The sequence below is a fragment of the Cladophialophora bantiana genome, assembly GCF_000835475.1.
Source record: "Cladophialophora bantiana CBS 173.52 unplaced genomic scaffold supercont1.31, whole genome shotgun sequence".
Lineage (NCBI taxonomy): Eukaryota > Fungi > Ascomycota > Eurotiomycetes > Chaetothyriales > Herpotrichiellaceae > Cladophialophora > Cladophialophora bantiana.
In genome coordinates, this window is record NW_015971605.1 from 217,532 (window position 1) to 230,725 (window position 13,194).

At 50.4% G+C, this 13,194-nt stretch overlaps 4 protein-coding genes across 4 annotated transcripts; 2 read left to right on the top strand and 2 right to left on the bottom strand.

The window, feature by feature from the left end:
• Positions 1-218: 218 nt before the first annotated feature.
• Z519_12631 (uncharacterized protein) lies at positions 219-2,834 on the top strand (the record flags this gene model as incomplete). The annotated part of the gene is made up of 1 exon (XM_016770336.1): positions 219-2,834. The coding sequence occupies one exon, from the start codon at positions 219-221 to the stop codon at positions 2,832-2,834; it is 2,616 nt and encodes an 871-aa protein (XP_016613514.1).
• Positions 2,835-4,296: 1,462 nt separating this feature from the next.
• On the bottom strand, positions 4,297-6,216 carry Z519_12632 (uncharacterized protein; the record flags this gene model as incomplete). Its single annotated transcript, XM_016770337.1, has 3 exons — positions 4,297-4,443; positions 4,513-6,025; positions 6,080-6,216. The coding sequence occupies 3 exons, from the start codon at positions 6,214-6,216 to the stop codon at positions 4,297-4,299; spliced, it is 1,797 nt and encodes a 598-aa protein (XP_016613515.1).
• Positions 6,217-9,321: 3,105 nt separating this feature from the next.
• Positions 9,322-10,797, top strand: Z519_12633 (uncharacterized protein; the record flags this gene model as incomplete). Its single annotated transcript, XM_016770338.1, has 2 exons — positions 9,322-9,749; positions 9,801-10,797. 2 exons carry the CDS (start codon positions 9,322-9,324, stop codon positions 10,795-10,797), a joined length of 1,425 nt encoding a protein of 474 aa, XP_016613516.1.
• Positions 10,798-11,988: 1,191 nt separating this feature from the next.
• Positions 11,989-12,378, bottom strand: Z519_12634 (uncharacterized protein; the record flags this gene model as incomplete). The annotated part of the gene is made up of 1 exon (XM_016770339.1): positions 11,989-12,378. One exon carries the CDS (start codon positions 12,376-12,378, stop codon positions 11,989-11,991), a length of 390 nt encoding a protein of 129 aa, XP_016613517.1.
• Positions 12,379-13,194: the final 816 nt, after the last annotated feature.

Below are 13,194 nucleotides of genomic sequence, written 5' to 3' on the forward strand. Positions count from 1 at the left end.
TTTCGGAAGGTTGAGATGCGCACGATGTGCCTTCGGTGCGTCGTTCTCCAACTGCCACCCAGCGCGTCATGGACTTGGGGACGCGCCGCCTCCATCTTCGCTGTGAAGTCACCACTTATCCTGCGCCCTCAACTCCCGAATGCGCATGCAGAATGGTTACCAAATAATCAATTAAATGGCACTGGCACTGCTGCCAGTGCCAACTGTACTCAACAATCATGGAGAGCCCGGCTAAGAGAAGGAAGAAGAACGACTCCAAACCCGCCGCAGTACCGCACCGCAGTCTCGATTTCTTTTTCCGCAAGCAAAATGAACAACAGAAGGAAGCGAGAAATGGAACAGTGCGGAGTGATGATATGGCGAACCCGGATTTGTCGGTCTCGGAGAAGGAGCTGACTGACGAAGAACTGGCCAGAAAGCTCCAAGAGGAATGGGCAAGAGAAGACGGACCGCAAGAAAGCACTCTCAATGATGCCAATGGCCACAAATTGCCAAAGGATGCAGAAGCACAAGAGCACAAGGTTGAGGAAGATGTCAAGGACTCTGTCAACGCTACTATTGATAAGACCCCTCCACCTGAGCCTCAGTCCCCGTCAAACACTAGCAAAAAGGGAGTTCTTGGATTGCAGTCTACGGCCTCAGAAGAAGACACCATCACATTGACGATCCCCTTTGATCAAAGTCCTTTGGTATTCGATCCTTCACACTATGTCCCGGAATTGAAGAGACACTGGGCAGCAGACGGAGGCAACGCATCATACGCGCTTCTAACCCGATGCTTCGTGCTGGTCAATTCAACCCAAAGTCGAATCAAAATTGTTGACACGCTGGTCAATTGCCTGAGGGTCATCATCGAGGCCGACCCAGAGAGTCTTTTGCCTGCAGTCTGGCTAGCTACAAACTCCATCTCGCCACCTTATATCTCTCTGGAACTAGGTCTGGGTGGCTCTGCGATATCCAAGGCTTTAAAAAAGGTATGCGGTCTCGATGGAGCTGGTCTGAAAACACTCTATGACAAACATGGAGATGCAGGGGATGTCGCATTTGAAGCAAAGAAGCGACAGAGCTTCACATTGAGAAAGCCAAAGCCGCTCACTATCAAAAGCGTCTACCAAACACTAGTCAAGATTGCCAGCAGTAAGGGCCACGGCAGCGTCGAACAGAAGCAGCGACTAGTGGAACGCCTCCTCCAAGATGCACGCGGACCAGAAGAGTCCCGATACATTGTGAGAACATTGGTCCAGCATCTGCGAATTGGAGCGGTCAAGACAACCATGCTGATAGCTCTGGCACGGGCTTTCCAGCTCTCGCGTCCGGCAGGCGCGGACTTTCCCATCAGAAACACCGCCGAGCTAAGCAAGCTCAAGAAAGAGGAATTGGTCGTTTTATGGTCGAAAGCAGAAGAGACTGTGAAGACCAGCTTTGCACGGCGGCCAAATTACAATGACCTTGTGCCTGGTCTCCTCGAAGTTGGTGTCTCAGAAGAACTACTGTTGCGTTGTGGCCTAGCATTGCACATTCCTCTGCGTCCGATGCTGGGTAGCATTACTCGGGACTTGAGTGAGATGCTCACAAAGTTACAAGGGCGAGACTTCAGTTGTGAATTCAAATACGATGGACAGCGAGCGCAAGTTCATTGTGACGAACGCGGCAAAGTCTCCATCTTCTCCCGGCATCTCGAAGTCATGACTGACAAATACCCCGACTTGGTGGCGCTGGTGCCCGAGATCCGCGGCGACGGTGTATCCAGCTTCATCTTAGAGGGAGAAGTCGTCGCTGTGGATAGAAAAACAGGTGAACTCAAGACCTTCCAAACCCTTACCAACCGAGCCAAGAAGGACGTCGATATCGGGTCTATCCAGGTTGAAGTGTGTTTGTTTGCATTCGATCTCATGTACCTCAATGGCGAGCCTTTACTAGATCGTCCCTTTCGAGAGCGACGCGGCCTGCTCCGCAGCATGTTCATTGAAAAAGAACATCACTTCACGTGGGTGAACAGCATTGACGCCACCTCTGCAGACTCCGAGGTTGTGTTGGAGTTCTTCAAGTCCGCGACTGATATGAAATGCGAGGGTATCATGGTCAAAGTGCTAGACAACTTGCCGAATCCTGATCTCGCGGGCCTGGAGGAAGACGAAGACGTCCCTGCACCAGCACCTGTGACCCCGAGCAAGAAGAAAAGCGGCAAGAAAACTCAGGCTGAGAAACAAGAAGAGAAAGAAAGAGGTACTCGTCGTAAAGCCCTCCTCTCAACGTATGAGCCGGACAAACGCCTCGACTCCTGGCTTAAAGTGAAAAAGGACTATGCTCAGTCCGCCGATACGATTGACCTCATTCCCGTGGCTGGGTGGCACGGCCAAGGTCGGAAAGCGAAGTGGTGGTCTCCTATCCTGCTCGCGTGCCGTAATCCTGAGACTGGGAGTTTGGAAGTGGTTACGAAATGCATTTCGGGATTCACGGACAAATTCTACCAGGCAAACAAGGAGAAATACGCCGAAGACGGCGATAACACAATGCGAACAAAGCCAAGCTATATCGAGTACAGTGCCTATGAGCCTGACGTATGGTTCGAACCGCAAGAAGTGTGGGAGATGGCCTTTGCAGATATCACGTTGTCACCGACATACACAGCTGCAATAGGACTGGTTAGTGAGGAGAGAGGGTTAAGTATGCGGTTCCCCAGGTTTCTGAAGGTGAGACAAGATAAGAGTATTGAAGAAGCGAGTACGAACGAATTCTTGGCCGGTTTATACAGGAAGCAGGAGGCGCGGATGAAGGAGATTGGGAAAGTCGGAGGAGAAGCCGATGGTGAGGAAGACGAGTTTGAAGAATAACAAACAAAACAGTCCTGGCGGCTGGACTGCTAAGCTTTGAAAGCCGCGAATCTTCAAACCTACCTGTATAGTAATGCTTGGTCATGTATAACACGAAACGAATAATGAAGACCAAACAATTGCCTTGATTCAAGATTCTGGAAACAAAATCCTCGAAATCAACGCTGTCGTAGACCCAATACTCCCTTTCTCCGACGGGCTAGCAGCGATCGACTAGTCCAGCCGTGCTTGTACCTATGTATCATGAATTGTTTAGCGACAGACTGTTTTGTGCCGTCTGGTTTAGTGCATTGAGAACGGCCTCCCGGCCCCCGGGGCCGTTCTAGAACTCTGGGGAAGGCAGGAAGAAGTGATGGAGGGAGGGGGAGAATGCAGAAAAGGACAGGACAGGACAGAGCGGTACTCGACGACATGGTAGAACTGATAGAACTAATGAAGCGGGGAGAAGGGGTAGAAGGATATAATGAGAGATAGAGATAGAGAGGGGCTGCAAAAAGTGGAGAGAGGTGGGCGAAGACGAGGAGAGTTGTGAGGACGAAGCAGTAGGTGTAAGAACTCGGGGAGATAGTGACGAAGATAAAGATTAGAAAAGGATAACTTTATAGTGAGAGAAGAGATATAGGAAGGCGGATATATAGACGCATACACGAGGAGAGACTAATAAAGAGGGAATGAGAGGAGGGTATAGTGTAGAGAATAGAAAAGGGTATCGCACCTGGAAATGGAGAGTCCATGTATGTATACTTAGTCCATCGAAGGGAAGGCAAAGGCGGGACCGACCAAGTTGATCACGCTGGAAGCGCAAAGGGGATAGGTAATAGAGCGGTACAGAGAGACCTATATATGTAAGAGCAATCAACGAAATGAGAGCACTCGAAAGGCAGCAAACGTGAGGCATAGAGATCAAAGCGAAGACCTGAGCCAAAAATTCCGTGCCCGTGTTCCCCTTGGCCTCTTCAAAACTCAATCTCCCACCCGCCAAGCCCGAAATGGTAGAATAGAAGATTCGGAAGCATGGAAGGACACTGTAGGTAGATGGATAAAAATTCTGAGGCGACTGGCTTTCGATCTGGATTGATTTGAGGAATATATAAATACCCGTTGATAATGGGCGGTCTACTCAGTTCTATCGTGCACGGGGTCAGAGTCCACCGTGGATAATATTCAACACGCACTAGATTGAGCTCAGATATTGGTGTCGTCCGCCACATTGACAGTGACAGAGTTGGAGAATTGAAGGAATCCAAGTAGACAGCTGCTGCATTGAGCCGTTGGAATCGGAAAATGCAGATTTTGGTGGTGGCAAGGGGAATGGATTTTGCAAGAAAGCTGAAAATCGGCCACTGGGTCATGAGATCTAACCACTCGTGGAAATAAAGAGGAAACCTTTGCTTTGTTGACTTGAGCAGAGGCAAAGTCGGTGTCTGGTCTAGATCATGAGACTGGAGGGCAAAAGTTGCTATTATTCCTCAGACTTCTTGCCCGCGAGGACGTCAATCCACATCTTCTCATCCCTCGGGCGCCGAATGCCGCTTCCACCGGCAAGGAACGACTCGCCTTCTTTGCCAAAAGCGATCAGGTGTTCCTCACTGCCCCAATCGCCCATGGCCTGCGCATCAGTTAGTCAGTGATTTAGGTCGTAGGCGATAGAAATGTGGGAATACAAAAAGGACATTACCATAAGACCGACTGGGACATTCTCATCCGTATATCCCATTGGACAAGTGATGGCCGGGTTGCCCGTGAAGTTCGCCAGATAGACGTATTCCATGGTTCTCAAGCTCATGTCGCCGTCGCTCACACCGTAGCCGCTGGTAATGTCGCTCGGCTTGCCAATCTTCCATCCAGCGCAGGGCGTCGTGGGCGTCAGTATCAGCATTCCAGGATACTGATGCCATAGCCACGCCAGATGGCACATGAGAAGATTGCGCATTTTCTGAGAATATATATAATCTTGAGCCGTCGCATGGCCGCCGGCGACATTGAGAAGCAGCTGATTGTGCCAGGACAGCTTGGAGATCTTTGGGGGGGTAATCTGACTGCGGCATTCGGACAAAATGGTCAATGCATGAGCCTTCTGTCCCTCTGGTATATAGGGAATCTTGATGTCGATGACCTCATAGCCCTGAGTTTTGACATATCCATCGACGGCAGCATTGAACATATCCAGCACAACCTTATCCGACCGGTTGACCCAGCTTCGATCGATCCCTAGATACTTCTTTCCATTTACCGGGCTGCAAGGCTCCGTGATCAGACTGCTGGGGAATCCAGAGCTTCTCATTGAGCCGGGATCGGGTTGAGCCATTACTCGGTAGCCCAAGGCGAGGTCATCAATGCTGCAAGCCATGGGACCCTGGACCACAACAGTGTCCACCCAGTCTTTGCCCACTCTGGCAGATACACGACCATGAGTGGTCTTAAGGCCATAGATACCGCAAAACGCAGAGGGCAATCGAATTGAACCGCCGCCATCAACACCAAGTGCAATAGGGCAAATGCCGGCCGCAACAACAAACCCAGAGCCACCAGAGCTGCCGCCAGTATAGTAGCCGTTGTTGTGTGGATTCAACGGTGTCCCCCAGGTCTGGTTGTTGTTGGAGGTGTCCAAGCCAACCTCGTGCATATTGGTCTTCCCGATTATCACCCCACCTGCCTCCTGCCATTTCTGCACACACCATGCTGTCCGGTCTTCTTTGTCGGTGAAATCAAGCTTGCTGCCAAGAGTCTTGTTGTATCCTTTTAGATCCACCTCATCCTTCACGGCCAAAGGCACGCCATCTAGAACACTGATCGGATTGCCGGCTCGGTATCTTTCGGTGGAAGCTTTTGCGGCGGCTCGTACCAAGTCGACTTTGGAATCGATAAAGGCGACGGAGTATTGACCAGAAGGCTGGGTGTCTCGCCGGATCAGGGGTAACAGGTACTCAATGACATCGGAAGGGGTAACTTTGCCAGACTTGTACAATTCGTGGAAGTCGGCACAAGTGTAGTAGTTTGCGTTCGAAGCTCGAGGCCGAGGCGGCGGTAATTCTATCAAGCTGGGTACAGGGCTCTCAGAGGTAGCAGATCGAGGTACGACCGTGGGGTCGAGTCGAATCTCATATTCGTCGAGAAACTTTGTATGCTTGAGCTTGTCGAAACCGTTGAGTCTCCAGAAGACGCTCTGAATCCAGGTGGACGACGAAATGCTTCAAAATGTCTTAGCCATTGGGCGCCACGAGAGAGGAAGAGCTCATCCATACATCTTGGAGACAGCAGCTAAGGCAACGCCGCGAAGCACAGGATTGGAGCCTGCTTCATTCTTGTAAGGGACGTCGGGACCTTGACGAATCTGTGGACGATGGAAGAATGCGCTCGCGTAAACTGCCTGATCTGGCATCTCGACTGCCCCCTGGATTCAAGGTTCAAGAAGGCACCTGACAAGAAGAGGTAGTCCGCAGCTGGGTCATGGGAGAAGGAAACGGTAGAGTATAAGCAGGTCTTTCTTCAAAACCCCCTCGCGCAATGCAGTCGAATCTGGAAGCATGTTGCTGGGCAATGTGGCAATGCTGACTTCCCAGAAGGGCAACTGACGTTGATTGGCTGCGATTCAACCACCAGCCTGGTTGGCAAATAGACAAGCGAGATAGGGGAACCTTACAGAAACGTCTTGATCCAACATCCTCCGCGACCACAACTTCGAGTTGATGAAGTCCGGTCGATGTCGCTCGGCATTGTTTCTTGATTGCTTAGGTGGACTCCAAAACTGCTCCTTGTTGATGAACAAGCCGCAGCAAGAAACCACGAGAGGTATGGATTCTTGTCGATGTGACAGGTCTGAGACCTCGAGGAGAAGGAGCCCCAAGGGGACGATTGAAGAGCAAGTCGAATTGACAGGATACTAGATTTCTCGCCTAGGCTATACCTGGACTCTGGTACTTCCACTCTTCTCCATATCAACCTAGTGTGATTAACATGGGCGCACTCACATGTGACACCCGCTAAGTCACGAATGTACACACATACACAGATTCATTCACTAAAGTGGATCTATCTATCCCTTTATATTTGATGATCCCGGAAAAGTGGTCAACATAGCCCCATTTGAAAGAAGTGCAACAGCAGTGACTGAGACCTCAATAATTGCTACGCTTCAAGTCCGGGATATGGATACCACAAAAGTTCATGTTCAATCGGGTTTGGTGGGAGGGGCCTTCCCCCCTTTCTGATGAATGATCTGCGCTTCGCTGTTGCTTAAGGTAGCACGAGGTCTCGGCGCATATCATTCATCAAACATCACACCATGATATTGCCTTCAGTTCGAAGGGTACCTACTACCACATCACCAGCTGATGTGTGTAGTAACAGGTACCTGCTAGAACTGGATCAGCCAATATCATGGCTAGTATTACCATACTAGAAAAACACAATTGGACGCTTGTGGCTGCATTGCGAGACTCATTCAACTCCTTCTACCGGGGAAGGGGCTAGGAGCCGCATCACCTTCAGCGCCTAATTAGCAAGGGGGGAAGGTAAAATAGACCACACCTGGGATTTAAACTTTTTTGCTAGTTGGATCTTTGGGTGTCCTATTCGATTCGCACTACGAGCAAACATATTTTCGAGTATATATATTTTAATATAGCTTTCTTTCTAATTCACCGAGAAATATAAGTTAAAGAGTATTATCTAATTTCTCTTTAAGTAACTATACACTTAGCGCCTATAGTCGCTCGCTAAGCTTATTATTTAATACCTTCCTACTTAGATCTATTACTTTCTTATTCGGTATAATGTACTGTTCACTAATCTTCTTCTTCTCGATCTCCTTACTTATCACCGTATATAGGGTGAGTCGATAGCCTTCCGTAACCGAATTCTTTATAAAAGGTCTAATAAACTTATGACTAACGACACTAAGTTTACCATAAGTCTATTCGGCTTAGAGTGGTTGATTAGTCGCGACGCCTCCTGGGTGTACCGCGTTGATATAGATGTTAAGGATCCCTACTGATCCTAACTGGGTTAGGGTTCTCAGCAACAATCCTGGTATAGCATGAGCTGGTTGTGGATCACACGCGATATGAGCAAGGTTTCTCTGTTACTAAGAACTGTATAGTCCAGTAGATAACATGAGTTGGCTACGGAGAGAGTGTAACTATGTAGGGGTAACGAGGGTGTATATATAATGCCTGTGCTCTGTGCGCTCTGTGCGCTCTGTGCGCTCTGTCAACAGGGCCAACAGGGCCAACAGAGCCAACAGGGCATATCACGTGACTCAGCCTTGTTCTCCTGTGGATCCTTCCATCTGTCCAATGAGTGTGGTGAGTCGCGCCAATGCAACTCGTAACCGGGTTTCCTCAAGGCTGTGTCTAACATATACGTGGGTCCTTTTTTCGCCCAGGGGGCCAACCCCTACAAAAAGTTAGTGGTGCGTACCCTTGGGCGATTTGTCGAACCTCGTCACGCCCTTTTTTGCCTTCTTTTTTTTAATTTTAGATAGTGCATGGTGTTGTAAACTTTTCACAGTTCAGAATTACGTTGCTCTTACCACTGCTATAAATTTCTTCGCCTTGCAGTTCGCCGCAAGCGTTGCTAATCGCCTTATAGTCCCCAATATGGGCCGGGCCGCTACTACCGTAAACCGGTCTAAGTGTGGGGGATATTGTCTTGGATGCTGTTCTGTGGGGAATCAAACAGCTTCATTTCAATATTTAATACTTTAAATCTCTGCCCATTCGGTTAGTCCTCCAACCTTCCTTCGTTGGTAACAAATGTAATTCTTCTCCCAGATCCACGTATTTTATCTCCGTCTTGTTAGTTTGCTGGCACGGAGCAAGATAGGAGCCAAAATGGCAAGCAGCGGTAAAAGATATGGGGGAGAAAAGAAGTTAGCAAGGAATTTCTTCCTTACCCGCTGGCGCTTTTCGGGTCCACAGGGCACAGTTGTTTCGGCTGAGCAGGAGGTGAGGCGCTTACTTAGCCACTCGCAGAACTGAAACACAAGGGGCCAGACGGGCCGGTTACACCATACGGGGTACGAAGTACATGAGCAGCCCGGGCCTGCAATTCCAGACCGCCGCCCCCCTATATTGGCAGCCCGAGCGAATCATGCGATGATCGTCTTGCCGAATACACCTCTGGAACCCTAGGACGCGTACCTTGTATAGTAACAGGCAAGACGTAGGTAGCGTAGGGTGAGGGCCTGTGAATGAGTTGATTGCTGTGCAAGCGCGGTAAATCAGGCTCTTGGCATCAGGATTGACTTGTGAGTGCTGTCGCCAGCTACCGCTCCAAACGGCTGTCGTCTCAGTCTTTCAGAGCCGTCGTCAACTCGGCATTTAGTTCGATCCGTACGGGAAGATGATGCAGCTTTGTCAGACGCCAGGCCTCAATTCAGAGTAAAGCGCCCATGCCTCAACCTAGTGATGTTTTGCGATCTCACCCCGGGCCTCCCCAACAAGACCAGCGCTGACAACAAAGCTGCCCTTTTGTCCACACGAAAATGTTGGTCAATGTACGGCTCCAGCCTTACCGGCTTGTTGTGTTCCTGGGCGTCTTCATCTTAGTTACAATTGCTCTCTACGGTCTCTCAGGTCGCTCGTGGTTGATCTCACCCGCCGGTGCTGAATATGACAGGACGGCTGGATTATCTGGAGCTGTGAGCCACGATGGCTCGAACACAGAACTGCTCGAAGCTGACCAATTTGCCTGGCCGTTCGAGTATAGCACGGTATCGAATCAGTCATTGTTCTGCGAGGAACGCTTTGGACTCGGCTATCTCGACAACTTCAGCCAACGGTCTGCTGAATACTGTACCGCTGAATCGGCCTCGCGCATGACTTGTTTCAGTAGCATCACCGAGACCAAGACCCGACGCAAAGATGCCTTCTGCATCGCCGGTCCCGCCACCTTCGACCTCGACCAACACAAGTTCGTGCTGGACTGCAGCCTCCGTGACCTCATACCCTAAGAACTTAACAGCGGCTTGCCGCGGTTCATCAACCTCCCAGGTTACTGGTACTCCACGGGTCCAAAGTACATTTTCAGCACCGCCGTGAGCTTTGCCACTATGCAGGGCGCGACCCCTTCGAGTACCATCCAGGCTTCTCCAGTGACCATCGTCCTCAAGCGGGAAGACGAGTACAAAAACATCTGGCACGCCCTGCTGGAGATCTTCGCTACCTTCATGACCTTGGACATCCTCCGCATGGCACACAATCCAGCCACGAAGGCTCCCTTTATTCAACCTTCCGACTTCTCTAACACCCAGGTGCTCCTTCTAGATCATCTCCCCGACGGCCCATACTCTGAGCTATGGCATCTCTTTGCCCAGAAGCCGATCCTCAGGCTGAGCGACATCACAAGCTCTTTCCCACTTGAGCCAGGAAACATTATAGTGCCTTTGGCGGGTGGAGGAAACCCCTTTTGGCAGGGGGACTGGAACCTGCTCGACTGTACCGACTCCCCTCTGCTGCGCGCATTCTCGCGGCGGGTGTTGAGTTATTACCAAATCCATGACCCCCCCAAACAGCCTGACGACCCGCTTGTCATCACCTACATCGATCGCACGACTAAACGGCGGCTGGTCGACCAAGCCCGCCTGCTCGATGCCTTGCGTCTCCGCCACCCCACCATTCAGCTCAACGTGGTGGACTTCGCGCAACTGCCCTTCGCCCAGCAGCTCGCCGTCGACCGGTCGACTGATATCCTTGTCGGCGTGCACGGCGCGGGGTTGACACATGGCATGTTCCTCCCGCGGGGCTCGGCCCTCGTCGAGATCCTGCCCTTCGGGCTCAAGCATAAAGGCTTCCTCAACATGGCGGCCATGCTGGGCCACGCACATTTCAGCGCCGAATCAGTCGATGACCGTACCCAAACCAGCGCCCGCGGTGACTGGCAAGCTGACGACGTATATATCCCACAGGGGGCATTTCTGGAGCTGGTTGAGCAAGCCATAAGGAAGAAGATGGAGTCGTGAAGAAATAGAGAGGAAGAAATATCGCTGACTGGAGAAACGATCCCGTTGGTTTGCGATACGGCGCGAGGCTGTCTGGCGCAAGCCAATAGGATGATCAATGTCCTTAATTTGGACTTCAATCTCGGACAGACCAAAGAGACATACTTGCCAGTCTCTAAAAAGGATCAGTCAATGATGTGCAGTCACATGAGGACTAGAACATAATTAACGCGGGTCAGAAAAGGAAGAGTTAATCTATGTCCTGTTGTTATTGCACCATGTGCTTTATTCAGAGGATTGAATCATGATAAATCAGCTTCAATCGGGTATCTTGACACAAATGATGAAAATGGGGCGACTCGTCCTGACTATTACGACATCCGACTCGCTGACTTTGATGAGAAAGCAGTGAATAGAGTATGCGAAAAGAATGAGTAAGCCGTGCCACTGAAATGGAGCGTGGAAATATGAATCTTCCGTTCAAACTTCGGTTCTTTTCACAATTCTGGCGTTGCCCCAAGCCCACGCGTGACAATCTTCGCCCTCCTCGTACCTGCGGGGCTCTCCAGCTTTTGCTCTGGGGACATCGGTGAGCATAAACACAGTCTGGATCACAAACAATCCGTATTAGCAACGCGTCACCTCGTATAGCCTCTCGCAGAACGTTCTTCTCGGCCCTCGATCATATCGGCCCCAAGGGCCGACAGGTGGCTGGGGGGAGAGGGACAATTAAGCAAGAACCAAACCACTCACCACGGCCTTGATAGGCTTCGCTATAGCTCTGGAATTAAGCCGGAGGCCTTCGATTCCGTCTCTATCTCAGCGTGAGCGTCCAGAGCACTCCCTGACCCGAGCGTGGGGTGCCTGATCTGGCTCTTTCGCATACCTAGGTATATACAAAGTGGGGACTGGCGGTGACGAATAGACCGACGACAGCTGTGATAAGTGAACATATTAAATCACCATTCAGGATCTTCCTTACAGGAAACTATAAAAGTGTGTTCCTTGTTTCATCAAGTCACTTGGACGGTAAACATCCTGTTTATCTATATACTGAGTTACCGGCATTACACCATTGTCTACCAAGACACAGCCTTGCCATCGAGACTGACCTCCGCCCACCTCCTTTCCTCCAAGGTTGCTTGTAACACCCTTCAACGCTCTCCATAGCTTGGCGCAGTCGCGAGATCTATTCCAGCCACACAGAACATCTCAAATCTGCCGAACCTTCCAAAGTCTTGCTAACCTTTCGATGTCCAATGTGCTTGCGGTCTTAACATCCCAGCCGGTTCCAGTTGTTTTCGCTTCTAGGTAGATGACCTTGTTAAAGACGGAATTCGGGTCTCTTCGGGCTACCAGTGTTTGGGCTTCAACCGTCTCGCTACTCCTCACCCCTACACTTCCGAGCATTGCGCTTCCAATGTAGACGGATATTTTCTTCGAGGTGAACATATCCTGCTGTATCAGGTAGGCCAGGTATCCATTTGGGTTGAGAACAGTGATCCTATTGTCGCTCTTGTTGTATGAAACCCTCTCCGGCTCGTATGCTGCTGCGTTGCCACTCAATTTCTTCGGCAGCGTTGGGCCATTTGGCTTGCGCATGTAAAAGTATATAGAAGAATCTCTTCTTGGTCCGTCTTTCGCTAGATTCGGGGACCACGAGATCGGGACGAGAAATCAGATCCCACACGACCACTGACAGAATGGGATTGCACGCCGCTTGTTTATTCAGCTACAGCATCGGGTTGATATTGGTCGTCTAATAGGCATCTGGTCCAAGGCTGGGAACGGTAAGCGGACTTTTCTCGAATGCATCATATGCGTCCTTGAACTTCGTAACATATCTTGATTCGTGTCAATGGTAGTTGGCTCCGACCACTCGTTTTGTTTTGCATCACCCCTTTCCTGGGAGGGATCTGAATAATGAGAGTAGTTCTTAAATTTGACCATGAAACAATCGTACTTGTAGAGGTCGTTGAACCCAGCTTCTCCACATGTTCGCGTACAGGTCGCGGTGTGTTGAACATCACGGACAAATGTGCTTGAGCTCGCATCCAGCGGTCTGGCGTGTGAGGATAGCGAGGAAAGTGGCCTCTTTCGATGACTCGAAGGCATAGTTGGAGTGTTGCAACAATATCAACTCGAGTCATTTGGAGGACCAGCAGCTGCGACGACAGTAGCAAAATGGTCTGATAACTCGTTGAAAATTGGATGCGTGTCACGAACCCACCGTTGTCCCCAAGTACTCTACGCCCTCCACCCGAATCGGGTGGACGGTATAGAAAGAAAAGGAAAGGATAAGGCAAAGGACGGTTGAGGCACAAGGCTATCGGTTAACGCTGCCTTACCCTTTTCACGTGACAGAAAGAGGGGAAGCTATAAGAGTCTCCTCTCACCTGAATCGGCTGAGAGAGAACT